General features: G+C 32.3%; 3 protein-coding genes across 3 annotated transcripts; 1 reads left to right on the plus strand and 2 right to left on the minus strand.

The window, feature by feature from the left end:
- Nucleotides 1–340: 340 nt before the first annotated feature.
- LOC17893120 (uncharacterized protein At4g14450, chloroplastic) lies at nucleotides 341–1109 on the minus strand. Its single transcript, XM_006296712.2, has one exon. The coding sequence runs from the start codon at nucleotides 880–882 to the stop codon at nucleotides 544–546; it is 339 nt and encodes a 112-aa protein (XP_006296774.1). The 5' UTR covers nucleotides 883–1109; the 3' UTR covers nucleotides 341–543.
- A 2283-nt stretch (nucleotides 1110–3392) lies between these two features.
- LOC17893676 lies at nucleotides 3393–4840 on the minus strand. The gene is made up of 5 exons (XM_023786711.1): nucleotides 4680–4840; nucleotides 4216–4374; nucleotides 3908–4124; nucleotides 3763–3825; nucleotides 3393–3666 (listed from the first exon to the last, which is right to left on the minus strand). The coding sequence occupies exons 2-5, from the start codon at nucleotides 4323–4325 to the stop codon at nucleotides 3526–3528; spliced, it is 531 nt and encodes a 176-aa protein (XP_023642479.1). The 5' UTR covers nucleotides 4326–4374; nucleotides 4680–4840; the 3' UTR covers nucleotides 3393–3525.
- A 5327-nt stretch (nucleotides 4841–10167) lies between these two features.
- LOC17892024 lies at nucleotides 10168–11868 on the plus strand. Its single transcript, XM_006299332.2, has 6 exons — nucleotides 10168–10247; nucleotides 10332–10470; nucleotides 10660–10825; nucleotides 11207–11305; nucleotides 11409–11507; nucleotides 11596–11868. The coding sequence occupies exons 2-6, from the start codon at nucleotides 10352–10354 to the stop codon at nucleotides 11767–11769; spliced, it is 657 nt and encodes a 218-aa protein (XP_006299394.1). The 5' UTR covers nucleotides 10168–10247; nucleotides 10332–10351; the 3' UTR covers nucleotides 11770–11868.
- The last annotated feature ends 2370 nt before the right edge of the window (nucleotides 11869–14238 follow it).

The raw sequence follows: 14238 nt of genomic DNA on the forward strand, positions 1-14238 counted from the left end.
GAAAAAAATATCCAAAATTTAATAAAAGTCTTCTTTATATATTTTACTTTAATTTATTTTATTAAAGAAAAATGTAAACTCAATTCTTTTTGTTTTTGTCTAACTAGGTAGAGTAATGCTTAATTTTGGTTAGTTTCTGACCATAAATATGGAAATACTCAATATAATGGTATACATACAAGGTTGGAGCCAATAGGATAATAGGAACCTAAATAATTGTGACCACATTAGTTTTGTCCACACATTTCGATTTCGACAACGTTCCACTTATGTCCAGAGAGACATCCACAATAACTAAGTTGGACTTTACCTCATACGTTACGGACCACGAGACCAGTAATAACATAATTAAACATGCTTATAAAATTTAATAATCATATTTATTTTATTAAAATTCTAAAACGAAAATCGCGTTTGTTCCAACCACTAGAATATTAAAAAAAAACGCGATTTGATAAAACAAAACGCGTTTTCTGGGCCGTTAGATCTACACATGACCAAAAAGAAAAAAAAATCTGTACTTTTGAGCCGTTGGATCCAATACTAAACCGGAACAAACGGTGGAACAAACGTCGATGACTCGTAATAGAACGGCGCCGCCGGATGCTGCCATTTCTCGAAAACCAGCGTTTTCTCAACCGCCGCCGTCGTAGCCTTCTGGTTCTCAGCCGGTGGCTGTTGGTCTTCGTCGACCGGTGATAATGACGTTTCAGGAGAAAGAGCTAACGGCGAGAGGAGAGGTATAGCCGTTTTCCAGTTATTAGCCGCCGGAGTCGCCGGAACGATGTTTAACGCCGGGGGACGTTTTTTAAGACGACTGGACTGCCGCCGTCGATCGCCGGAATCTGAGCTGCAGCCCGGTCTCTTCATCGTCGTCGACATAAAACACACTCGAATTAACGTAAAACGAGTTCTTGAAAACAAGACTAAATAATCAAGATTTGGAAAAAATCGGAAAAAAGGTGGAAAAAAGATTTTGTGGTGTTGCGATAAAGAAGGGTTAATGTTTAGAGTTTTTTTAGAGGTTTTCTTGAAATGAATGATGAATCTGTGAAGATGCTTTAAGATTCGTGTGCATGTGTTGTGTTTATATATATAAAGGTAAGACGTGTGTTAAGCCTAAGCATATGTTATATATTAAAGAGAGAGATGTGTGGTCAAAGTCTTGAATCTGAAGATATATGAAAAGATAGGAATTAGCTGTTTTATTTTTGTTTGGTTATCTGTGGCTTTGCTGGATTTCTCAATTTTTTTTGTTTCTTTGTATTTATTTTTATTTTCCTTCAAGAGGAATATTCTCTGTTTCTTTCACCTATTTTTCTGTAAATTTTAATTTATTTACATTTATTAGTGACTGGTATGTGACTTATTACGTGTCAGTGACTTCAAAACGTTTTCTTTACAAAAAAAAAAATTAAACTATATATGTATTCATGAGCACTTAAAGAATTTTAATTTATATGGTTTAGCTGATAAAGATGAAGAAACTATTGGTTCAAGATTTTGATTTTTGACTATGTTTTGGTTTTTTTTTATTTTTGTAAAATAAAATATTCAATAATTTTTAATTATACTGAATTGTTGTATTTTATAGCGTGTATATGTATAATCTTATACTACTACCATTTTAAAAAAAAATCGCACCTAAAATATTATTATCAAAAATTTGATTTTTTATTACTGGGAGTCTAAAACCACCGATCACTTTCAAGTTGTTTCACATAAACAAAGAAATAAAAGAGCGATGATTACAATGAAATAAATAATGAGAAAGCAATGTATGAACCGACGTTGATGAGAGAATTATGTGGACCAGTGGGGGAAGTAGGATCCAATGGACTTGGTTTAACTGATACTTCATGCCACCGCCAGTTTCTTTATTATCTTTTTGACTACTTCATTGTTATTATTCTTTTTTTATTTCTCAATGTTAATTTTATTACATAGTTTTTTTTTTAATTTCAAAAAAAAACTACATGCAAAAACATTACATATATAGCCATATAGTAAACATAAAATATAACTCAATCAGTTTTTTTTTGAGTTTCATATTTAGTGTTTTTTGTTTTGTGTGTTAATGAGTTTATAGACCAATTACAAGAACCCTATTCAACTCACTAATTATTGTATATATAAATTGAATTGTTATGTTGCTGTTTTGTTTTCTTCCTTTATTTTAAAACTTTAGCTAACATTCTTATTATAAGTCAAATTTATTGACTATAAAGCCTATATTTTATATCACTGAAATTAAAATGTGATAACGTCGGTTAGGTTTGGAACTTGGATGTGGCGTTACCATCGACATGACTTTTGTGGAAACTCTTGCAATACAATTTTAATGCTAACTTCTTCTTGAAAACAAATAAAGAAACTCTAGACCACAAACTAAATTAAAAGACATGTATATATTTATAAACTAAAATAACTAAAACTAAGCACACATACGTATTCGAATTTTGTTTGACAACGTTCATGAGTGCTCATCTATCAAACCCTTCTTTGATCATGTCAATTCTTATTTGATTTTAGTGGCTAGCTTATTCGGTTTACCGTTTATCTTGTTTACAAAACATGTTTAGTCAAAATCATTCATCTGATTACGATATAAACTTATATATATATAAAGTTCAAACTATCCACACGTACGACATGTAGTCATCATCACTCATCCAAATATATACATGACTAGAAAGCACGTTCAACATTTTTTGGTGACTAGGAAGCACGTCATTGGTTACTACTACTATATGTTTCTCAATCTCCACGTTACACTTCATCCAGCCAATAGAATAAGGGCCCATCGCAAAAGTCTTGTTGTGCATGATTAGTGATTATGTAATTATCATTTGAAATTCATTTTTCTCATATTCGTTCAAAGGCGCTATTAGATACTTGTTAATGACAGTTTCTCAATGATGTTGCATATATCTTCCAAATTCCTTCACTGTTTATTTTTTTGGCAGATTTGAACTTCTTCTAAAGTTACATAAAACTGTATTATATGTTAATTATATATAAGAATACCAATACATATATTCTCTTTTAACTTGTAATTGTACTAAGTACAAACTAGGTTATGATTATACTATATATCTTATATTTATCACTACCAGTGAGTATTTATTTTGGTGTAATTAATTAAAATCACGAGCAAACGAAGAGTGTCCCCAAACCCCTAGACCAGTAGGTGGGTTTAATCAGAGTGTTGAAATGCATATTTTTGTAAAAAACTTATATATTTTTTTGTAAAAAACTTATATAATTTTGTTGTTTTTGTTGTATTTGAAGTCCTATTCTTTGTACTTGAACTATAGTCCAATCTTTGGTGTATACAAGCTAACTATATTTAGTTTTATGTTTGGGAAACATAACAGTACTAGACAAACACATTGGATCGAAAATTTAATCATCTTCTTAGTAACCATAAGCTCAAATAGTCGTCTGATACATTAAGTCAAATATAGGAAATTAAAAGACATAATGGGAATTAACTAGCGAAATGAGTTTGTGAACTTGATACGTTCAGTTTACTTTTGCTTTGGAAGTTGAGGCCTCGTCATCTTCCTCTGTCTCTTTATCCTTGTTCTTCTCTGACTTGTCAAGGTTGTCGATACTATGCTTCAATCCAATGTAATAGAGCAACGCCCCGATTAATGTCAAGTTCTGCATATCAATCACAATCTTTTGTTAATCACCTAAATTAGTACCCTTGAGATTCAATCAATGTATTGATTTACGTGGTAACATAGCTTAATTAACCTGAGTGAAGTCATTCAAGTTGGTAGGGAAAGGAACAACAGTTGAGAGCATTTGTGTTACGAGCTGAATCAAACGTCAAAACAAGTTGTGAGATTAGAATCTTGATGCACAAAAACTTTTGTAAGCTAGAGATTTATGTTCTTACCAAGAAGTATGCTGGGATGGATTGTCCAAAGATGAACCACAAAGCTGCAGTTGCTTTTGCACTTATGAGTGAGAATTCAAGAAGTCGAACATCGAACACAACCACTTGCATTCCAGAGTAAAATGTGAGAACCTTAGAACCGTATTTGGTCATCGCATTCACGGCTGGTCCTACCGTCTTCTCGAGTGGCCCGCCATCGCCAAAATGATCAGCATACCTAATTAAACATAATCAAGTATCAAGCCTCTTGTGGATTCGAATATATAAGAAACTAACCGAATTCAAAGATTTATTTTAAAATTTCTTACTCTTGGATAGCAGAAATGAGAAAGACAAAAGCAAATGCCATTCTCCCAAAGAAGGCAATGGCTGGCATCGACCTTGTTAATACCGTGCACATGCTCTTGACATTTGACATTTCCTCAGATTATATGATCTTGATTCTTGATACTAACGTTTGCTATAATCTAAAAAAATTCGGTATTGAGATTAGAATTTTGATCACATATTGAAATCAATCGTAGCAAACAAGACAAACAAAAAAATCGAATCATTCTAGACAAATAAATGGTTTACATGGATCTTGAGATCCGGGGCATTCAGACATATAAAAAACCAAGAACTAGAAAAGCAAACTGATCATGTTGTCGAAGATATATACTAACAATGTTTTTAACTAATTGTGTTCTGACCAAGTAATCAAGTCTGCCTATGTAAGATTAACTAATCAGAAACCAAGAATCGCATGATGATTAGGAGCAGAGAGACTTACTTGTTCCAAAAGCAAACTATGAGCGATCTCAAGGAAGTAATTACTAGAATTCAAGCTTCGATGAGTCTTCTTGCATAGGAAGTAAATAAATAGAACAAATGTGACTTGACATGGATAAAAGAGAAACATATCCATTGACGAAGAAGAAGTTGATCTAGTCATTTCAGTCGTAATAAACAATGACCATCATCGTTCACGCAAATAGTCTTAAACAAAAGCCTCAAAAATTTGTTCATTATGAAATTATTTTTTATCTTTAGAGAAGGTGATAATCATGATTTGGGTATTTAAAGTCAACGTTTACAAAAGTGACCATTATATAAAAATAAATATGTAGAGTTGTGCAGTGCTGCTGATAAATCATAACTTCAGATTTTTTTTTTTTCCAATTAAACTTAAGATTAAAGAATAATTAATAAAATAATGTCATTATTGATTTTAGTGGTGTTCAAATGATAACCATATTTCCAGGCTTCCAGCGTATATGATCCTTAGCTATAGTTTGGAATAAAAAAGAGTAATAATAATCCGAGTGATTACGGCTAAACATCTGTAACTATACCAACTTTTTTTTTTTTTTGTGAAGCTTAAAAAAGGATCTAAAATATTTTAGAAGAGATTATAATTTTTTTTCTAAAACAAATTATCATATTATTCATGAATTTTACAATAAAATATAAATACATGTTAGTCAAATCTTTAACATTAATAAGTTTTTTTTTATCTCTTCCATTTACGAGTTCTTCATTTAAGCTTTTCAACGTCATTTGAAATTTTGGAAACTCTGATTTCTATTTATATTTTATTTTAGAATTCATGAATAACAATGCTTCAGTATGTGTATCCTGACCATTATTGTTTTCTTCAACTCTCACGGATGTGTTTTTCTTATTTGTAACGATAACTAAAGAGAATCATCGTGTCTTTTTGGATGTATCCATTGACAAGACTCTAGCTGAACGTATTGTTATTGAAGTATTGTCATTCAACCATCTTCATTTTGTTTGCTTTCCGCCTCCCCCCCCCCATTCTTTCTTTCATGTGTTAAAGCTTCTTATATTTTTCTTTATTCCTGTAGCTTTTTGCTGATGTTGTCCCTCATACAGCTGAAAACTTATGTGTCCGCTGCACATGTACATTTTAAGACTTACTCACAACATTTTACATCTATCTATTCCTACGTGAAATGCTATAGTTTCGAATAAAAATAGTAATAATAATCCGAGTGATTATTACGGCTAAACATCCTGTAATTATACCAACTATCCTTTTTTTTTTTTCTGTGAAGCTTAAAAAATAATCTAAATTTTTTTAGAAGACATTATAATTTCTTTTCTAAAAAAAATTATCATATTACTCATGAATTCTACAATAAAATATAAATACATGTAGTCAAATCTTTAGCATTTATAAGTTTTTTTATTTCTTCCATTTACGAGTTTTTCATTTAAGCTTTTCACGTCATTCAAAATTTTGGGAACTCTATTTTCTATTTATTTTGAATTTAAGCTTAAAAGCGTAAAAACATGATTTAATTCGATGAACTTTGTAGCGATTCAAGGATTGCCATTTTGTTTAGGCATTGTAGTGAACGATGTATGTATTTACCATTATCATGTCATATAATTAAAATATGTGTTTGAGTCTCCTATTTTTTGGTTATTCTATTTTATCAATGTACTTTTAGTGAATATTTATAAAAGTTCAAAACAAAAATCTTACTCTATCTAAATTTATTATCTAAACGAGCAACAAGAAAACACAAACCTTAAGATTACCAAAAATTTGAGCGAGGACAGATTACCTAACACATCTGGAATATAGTTTAAACTCTCAAGAATTTATTTTGATGTGCTTAAGAAGTACAATAATTCAGAAGCAACTAAGGAAGCTAGCATGATGTCCGTTTTTGTTTCCTTCCGGTTTCTTAAATCTGAAAAATATTTTAATTTTAATATGCTACATACATATAGTGTTTCTTGAATCCGTAAAATATTCTAAAATTAATGTTACATTCATACCTTGTAAATACAATTATGGAGGAAACAAAAAGTCAATAAACTATCTACAACGAATAAGACATTAGAAAAATTGTTTTATATGTATGAACATATTGTTAAATATACATACTAAGGTAGGAACATGTAGGTGTCTATTATCTGTCATTAATTAAGAAGAAAATGCATAGTAGTGAGATTATTGTAAACAATGTGGTCTCTGTCTTCTAACCAAACTACATTGACCAAAAATAAACCAATCTCAAAAAGAAAACAATTAAAATTACATGTTAGTTACAAATATTGGATCAAGTATATTGTTCCTAGGGTCCAAAGAGAGTAGTCATCAAGGTCGACATTGCTAAAGCTTTTGACACGGTCTCTTGGGACTTTCTTTTCCAGTGTCTTCATGGTCTAGGATTTCCTTTTCCTCTTCCCATTCTTGAACTGGCTTCGAGCCTGCATTTGTTCACCAAGCTTCATGGTTGGTTATAATGGTACGGTTCATGGTTATTTCAAAGGTAAAAGAGGTCTTAGGCAGGGTGATCCCCTATCCCCTTACCTTTTTGTTATAGCAATGAACACCCTTTCTCTCATGTTGAACAAAGCGGCAGAAGAAGGAAAGTTTAACTATCATCACAACTGTGATAAGGCCAAACTAACCCACCTCTGCTTTGCTGATGACCTGCTCATTTTTGTTGATGGCACTCTCTCCTCTGTTCAGGCTGTCCTGCACGTTATAAAAGAATTTGAAGACAGATCAGGACTTGCAATTAGCATAAATAAGTCTTCATATTTTGGTGGAGGGCTAACTGTTGAAGAAACCGAACTTATCACTGCGGTTACTGGTCTCCCCCTTGGTTGTCTCCCTGTTCGTTATCTTGGAGTTCCCCTGTGCACAAAAAAGCTTAATATGCTAGATTGTGAGCCTCTACTGCTTCAAGTCAAGGGAAAAATAAACAGTTGGACTACCAAATTCTTATCTTTTGCAGGAAGGTTGTTACTCATTAACACTGTCATTGCAGGGATCACTAATTTTTGGTGCTCCACTTTTGTACTTCCAAAGCTCTGCATCCGTAAAATAAACTCTATCTGTAGTGCTTTTTTATGGAAAGGAAATTTGGAAGGTCATCATTCAGCAAGGGTTTCTTGGGAGAAAGTGACAAAACCTAAAGATCAGGGAGGTTTGGGGATCAAAGATCTTACCATCTGGAATAAGGCCTGCTCCATAAGACTAATCTGGCTCCTCTTCTTTAGATCGGGCTCGGTTTGGGTGGCTTGGTACAAGGTTCATTTTCTGCGTGGGTCTCTAAACAACTTCTGGACTATGAAACAAAGACCTGCTTACTCATGGTTGGCAAATAAGCTGTTGAAGTACAGAGAAGTAACCTATGAATGGATAAAATTGCGAGTAGGAAATGGGCTTACATGTAGGTTCTGGACTGACAATTGGTCTCCATTTGGGAAGCTATTGAGCTACTTTCAGAGTGGTGCGGATGCAAGAATGGGAATACGCCAGCATACTACATTATCAAAGTTGTACAATCAGGGCACTTGGATGCTACCAAATCCGAGATCGGACAAACAACTATCTCTCCATATCTTCCTCACTACTTTGATCCTCACTGATTCTGAAGACCACTATGAGTGGGAGCTGGATGGAGCGATTCAACAAAGGTACTCAACTGGTCAAGTCTACTCCCTGCTTAGTGAACAATTACCCCTTGTTCCTTGGAAAGAGGTGGTTTGGTTCCCAGGCTCAATCCCAAAACACAGCTTTCTCACATGGCTTCTGATCCAGAACCGTTGCCCAACCCGTTATCGCATTCTAGGATGGGGCCTCCAAACGGATCCTCTCTGTCTTCTCTGTGGCAACTCTCCTGAAACCAGAAATCATATCTGGTTTGAATGCTCTTACTCTTGGACCCTATGGGAATCTGTTGCTGCTCGATGTAGGTTGCAACCGATGAGATATTGGGAAGCTTCTTTATCCCAATTGCAAGTGATGCGTGGCCCTAAGGATCAACGAAGGTTAACCCTACTTGCTTGGCAGTGCTCGTTATACACCATATGGGCTGAGCGGAACCATCGTCTCCATAGCGTCTCCTTCAGAGCTGTGGATGACCTCCTCAAAACGATTGATGCTACTATCAGGAACAGAATTGCCTCTTACAGAGAGGTAAATCAAATCATTTCTTCGCTCATGTTTCAACGCTGGTTCTCCTCTGAGTGATACCATCGACAATGACCGTCACTATTCTATCGGCTAGGGTAACCTATTACTCTCTAGGTTCAATGTACGATCCTTTCAATGTTTGTTTTGTGCTTTCTGGGCTAGGCCTTTTACAACACTAAAGCTGGGCTTTTGTATCTTTTTTTTTTCTTTTGCATTTAATAGAAAGCCTGTTACAAAAAAAAGTATATTGTTCCTATAACTTTATAATATACGAAAAGATGGAATTTACCGTCAAGTGTTCTCCTCTCTTCTCTTCATCAGCAACGTAAAACATATACACATCTCTCTACTTCTTTCTTTTCCACAAAACCCTTCAATGAGATCTGATTCCATCTTAGAATTTCCTAAACTACGAATGATTAGGTTTTGTTGTGTCTATATATTCAACTAGCAGTTGACCCGCGCTCCGCGCGGGAGGTTTATAATTTTGTTTTGTTGATTTTTTATTCATATTGTGATATTTTATTATTTTTTAATTGATTTTCAAAAAATATTATAATTATTTTCTCTTTAATTATTATCTTTCAATACTCAAATTTGGATTAAAAGCATTTGATTCAATTTATGAAATATCCTTTTTTCTTTTTGATCATGTTATAAACTAATATTTAACTTTCATTTTATTTTTCCTCTTTATAATTTTATATATACAATTACATAAATGTTGTTTTAGTCTACCATAAATTTAAACTTCCATTCTAAAACTCAGTAACATATTTAAAAATTAAATTATGATCAATTTAAAATGAAAGTTGAATTATATTATTACCACCAATAAAAAATTAAAGTATTGTTTTTCTTATTTTAACATTTCATTTTTTTATATAATTTATTTTTATTTATATAAACTTTTTAGTAATTAAATAAGTAACATAAATATGCACTAAATGAAGGTTTTAAATTTATTTTAATGTTCAAACAAAAATGTGGCTTACATGGATGTTTAGGTGGCATCATGAGAAGAGAGAAAAAGCTAAATATATAAAATACTCTTGCCGAGTTATATAGCCAAGTGTCCAGTCCTATGATAAAGTCTCAAGACAAACACAAGTACAAAACATGACATACACAGTAACATGGTATAGACTAATAAATATTATACCCTATACATACGTCAATGAAATATGGTATGCACATCCATACATTTTTAAGCATAATTTCCCTTTTTTAAATGTTCTTGATGTAATTAATATATTTTCTCTTAAATATCAAGAAGCTTGAAAAAAACAAAACAACGTGCATGCATCCACTCTTTTCTCCGGAAGAAGACCAAATCTGCAAATTCATCATCAACAAACTCAATTTGTCTTCAAATCTTCCTCCATAGGCTGAAGAGTAAGACTTTGTTTCTACAAAATCTTTAAAAGTTCCTAAGTTTTTTTCTTTATATTTGGATCATAAGCTTATTATTTCTTCAAGGTACATAGCAAGAATCGAAAATGGATGTTGTGCAAAGAAAAGTGAACACGTTTGGAAGAAAAGTTGCTTCTTTCCCTCATATTGACGCTATTGGAAGAACTCTCTTTGCTTCATCTTTTTTTCTCACTTCATGGAATGAGTAAGAATCATCATGATCATTCTTCTTACTTGGTATTCAAATAGATCTAAGTCAAGAGTATTGGGTTCTGATTGCTTGAGTCAAAAACAATATATCAGAAAATCCTCTGTTTTAACAATAAGAAGGTTCTTGATATTTCTCTAAGCTGGTGGATTAAACTTAACAAAATGTGACATTTGTTGTGATTAGCTATATGGAGCTCAAATCCAATTGGGAAGGAGGAGATGATTACTGGAGACCAAAGTTAGGTTATTCAGGAGATCAAATTAAGCATCTTATGATAGTTAGTATCATAGTGAAGACGCTTGGTGGACTTATCTTTATCTATGGCAGCTTCTTTGGAGCCTTCCTCTTGGTACTAATTCTCAATTCTTTCTTATATATATATGGATCTCTCTTCTTTTTATTGATGCATCGGAAGCTCCAAAATGTATCCGATTAGTTTAGAAATTGCTGAATATAATAACCTAATAGAGAGGATTCCAAAGTTAATTAAGACTAATCTTTGGACATGTGAAATGCGAGTTATGAATTGAGATTAGAATCCTGGACTCACAGCCTCATAGTGAATCCTTCAACCATTGGACCGTCATGAATTGGTGTACTACATAAACTTTAACTATAACTAGTCTTAATAAAATTAAGTGCCAAAACATAACAAATAATTATATGTTGCATCACTTATAGATCTTATGCTTTGTGTCTCATTCCAAATCTCTGGTGTGAGTGCATATAGCTTATGTACCAAGGTATTGCGACGATGATCCACCATGATTTCTACAACCATCGTATCGACACTGAGGAATTTGGACTGCTCTATCACAAATTGAAAAGGGTATATATATATAACAACTTATATATTTCTTCTTTTCAATGTACTTTTAGTTTCTTATGAAAATCCCATTTTTATTGTCATGTCTCCTGGCTTGTTTGGTTAGATTCTGAACGAAACTGTGTCGTACGAAACTGCATACAATTTCTACAAATCAGACTTCGACCAGCAGCAAATAGAGCAAGTCAAATCAAAATTCCGGGAGGTGCGTCTCTTGAAGCCTACATGTAATCATTGTAGCTTGTGATAACACTGTGTGATGATTTAGTTGGTATGTGTTGTGTATTGTGTAGCTTGCGGATCACGCTATGACAAACCCTGCCTTGTTCGGACAAAATAATGAGTTTGTTCGTCAGTTCTTAAGCTTCCTCAAAGGATTGGCCGTAGTAGGAGCTTTGCTATTTTTCGTTGATATGAAGCATCGACTCAACAAGGCCAAGAAGCAATCCAAAGTTAAAACAGACTAAAAAAACTTATAAGCCATTTCAAATGCGTCGTGTTTATGTTATAATTTACTGGATTCGATTCATCTTTTGACCCAATGAACAAAAACGTTATATTTATTATTATACGAGTCTTGAATAAATGTTGCTACAATAAATCATGTAGGCTAAATTTATGTAACAGAAGTTGTAGCTTAAATATAAAATTGACCACCTTATCACAACTGTTCACGTTCTAGGCTTCTAGCCAATAAAATAACAAAAAAAATAAACATATTTTTAATGACTTTTTCACAAGTTTACGATTGTAATTGTCAAACTATCCATAGTCAATTTAAATTATGAGTAAATATTCTATGTAGAATTGAGAATAATGTAAGTTACGATCGATCGTTCTGATCCAAGATAGAATAAATTGAGTTCTGGTCTTTGTATAAGCAAAGTCAACTTGAGGAGAATTTAGCATTCGCATAACTGTACATGTTATTTAAAACTATATTAAAAGAGGTTTAAACATTCAAAGTCTTTTGTTATTTTTCATGTTCTTCTAATTAAGATAAGAAACTAATTGCCATCCATGATTAGGATATATACAGACGGTCTTTGTTTTCACATATTAGGAAGTCAGTTTTTTATATCACAGGTAGTAGTATTTCAAACAATATGTTATAATTTCTTGACATAGAGATTAATTAGTCATTTTAATAAGTGTTTAGTACTCTTCTATCACTTTAAGTTACTGTTAGTTTGCAGGTTTACTATACAGATTCAAGTTATGTGTATCTTTATTGGTCTGTTCATAAAAAAAAAAAATGTGGACTAGAAGTCTAGAATTATGAATATTCAAAACAAATGAAATAAGCGAAAAATACAGAGCAATGAGTCAATTCTTCATATAAAATACGTATTTTGTGATTGGATATATACATCTAACTCCTGTAAAATATTAAACCAGATTGCATAAGTAAATTGTGTGATAAAACACAACATAACAAAAGTAGCGAAGATTGTATAACACAACACAACACAACACAACATAACACAGATCATCCCACATCGGTCATTTAAAACATATCAGTTGTTTATATATGTAGTTGAAAACTTGGAAATAGTTACAAATGTCATTGGAGGTGAATGGGTCACAAGGGCTATTTAAGTCTCGACCCAGGAAAGTCCCCGGGCAACTCTCCGCAGAGATGCGGCCTCGGAAACGAGAGAGTCATACGGTGGAGAGATTCCCATTAGCTGAGACGCGTGTGTGGAGCTTCGTGGTCTCTCCGCCGATGATATCATTGCCGATTGTTTCACGACTCAGATATTCACTTTGTCCTTGTCGGATTTAACTTAACGGGGCTTATGTTACAGTGACATCGTCTTTTTCTTTCGCTACATCGAATGTATAATGTTTAGACATTGACCTATAGTGTGCTAAGTGTCGTAAATTCGCTTTTAAAGTACGAATTCGAGTAGGATCTGTATCTTTGCCTGTTTTTTCCGGTGTTGATCTACCGATTGATTTGTTGTATAGATTGAGAATTGCGGTGTATTGAGTATCTCTGTAGAAGTTGTATTTTGAAAGTAACCACTAGTTCCACAAGCTAGGGCCTAGTAAAATAACAAAAAAAAAAAAAACATATTCTTAATGACTTTTCACAATTTTATGATTGTAACTGTCAAACTATCCCTAGTCAGTTAAATTATGAATAAATATTCTATGTAGAATTGAGAATAATGTAAGTTACGATCGATCGCTCTGATCCAAAATAGAATAAACTGAGTTCTGATCTTTGTATAAGCAAAGTCAACTTGATGAGAAACTAATTTAGCATTCGCATAACTGTACATTTTCTTTAAAACTACAGTAAAACCTCTATAAATTAATAATGTTGGGACCATGAAAATCTATTAATTTATATAAGTTTTAATTTATCGATATAGAGACATTTTTCTAATTTGGAAAGTCTTTTCAAAAAAATATTTAAAAATATATTTAATCATGATAAAAAAACTATTTTATATAATCAATAACAAAGAAAATAATAATTATTATGTCTTGAAAGAGAATTCTAACAATTTTTATATAGTAAAATATTAGAAATAAACTCTAACAAAAAAATAAGAGAATAATGTATCTATATATACATATATTTTGAAAATTTTACTTAATTATTAATTTATAATATTGATGGGACCATATATTTACAAAGGATTTTCAAAAAATTATTATCTTATTATTTTATCGAAATGTATATAATATTACACTAGTCCCAATTTGGGACCAGAGAAATTTATTAATTTATAGAGATTATTAATTTATCGAGTATTAATTTATAGAGGTTTTACTGTATGTTAAAATAGGTTTAAACCTTCAAGTCTTTGTTATTAATCTATGATTAGGATACAGACGTAGGGTCATTTTTTTCACATATTAGGAAGTCAGTTTTTATATCACAAGTCGTCGTAGTATTTTAAACAATATGTTATTTCTTGACA

The sequence above is a fragment of the Capsella rubella genome, unplaced genomic scaffold (genome assembly GCF_000375325.1).
Source record: "Capsella rubella cultivar Monte Gargano unplaced genomic scaffold, Caprub1_0 scaffold_3, whole genome shotgun sequence".
Lineage (NCBI taxonomy): Eukaryota > Viridiplantae > Streptophyta > Magnoliopsida > Brassicales > Brassicaceae > Capsella > Capsella rubella.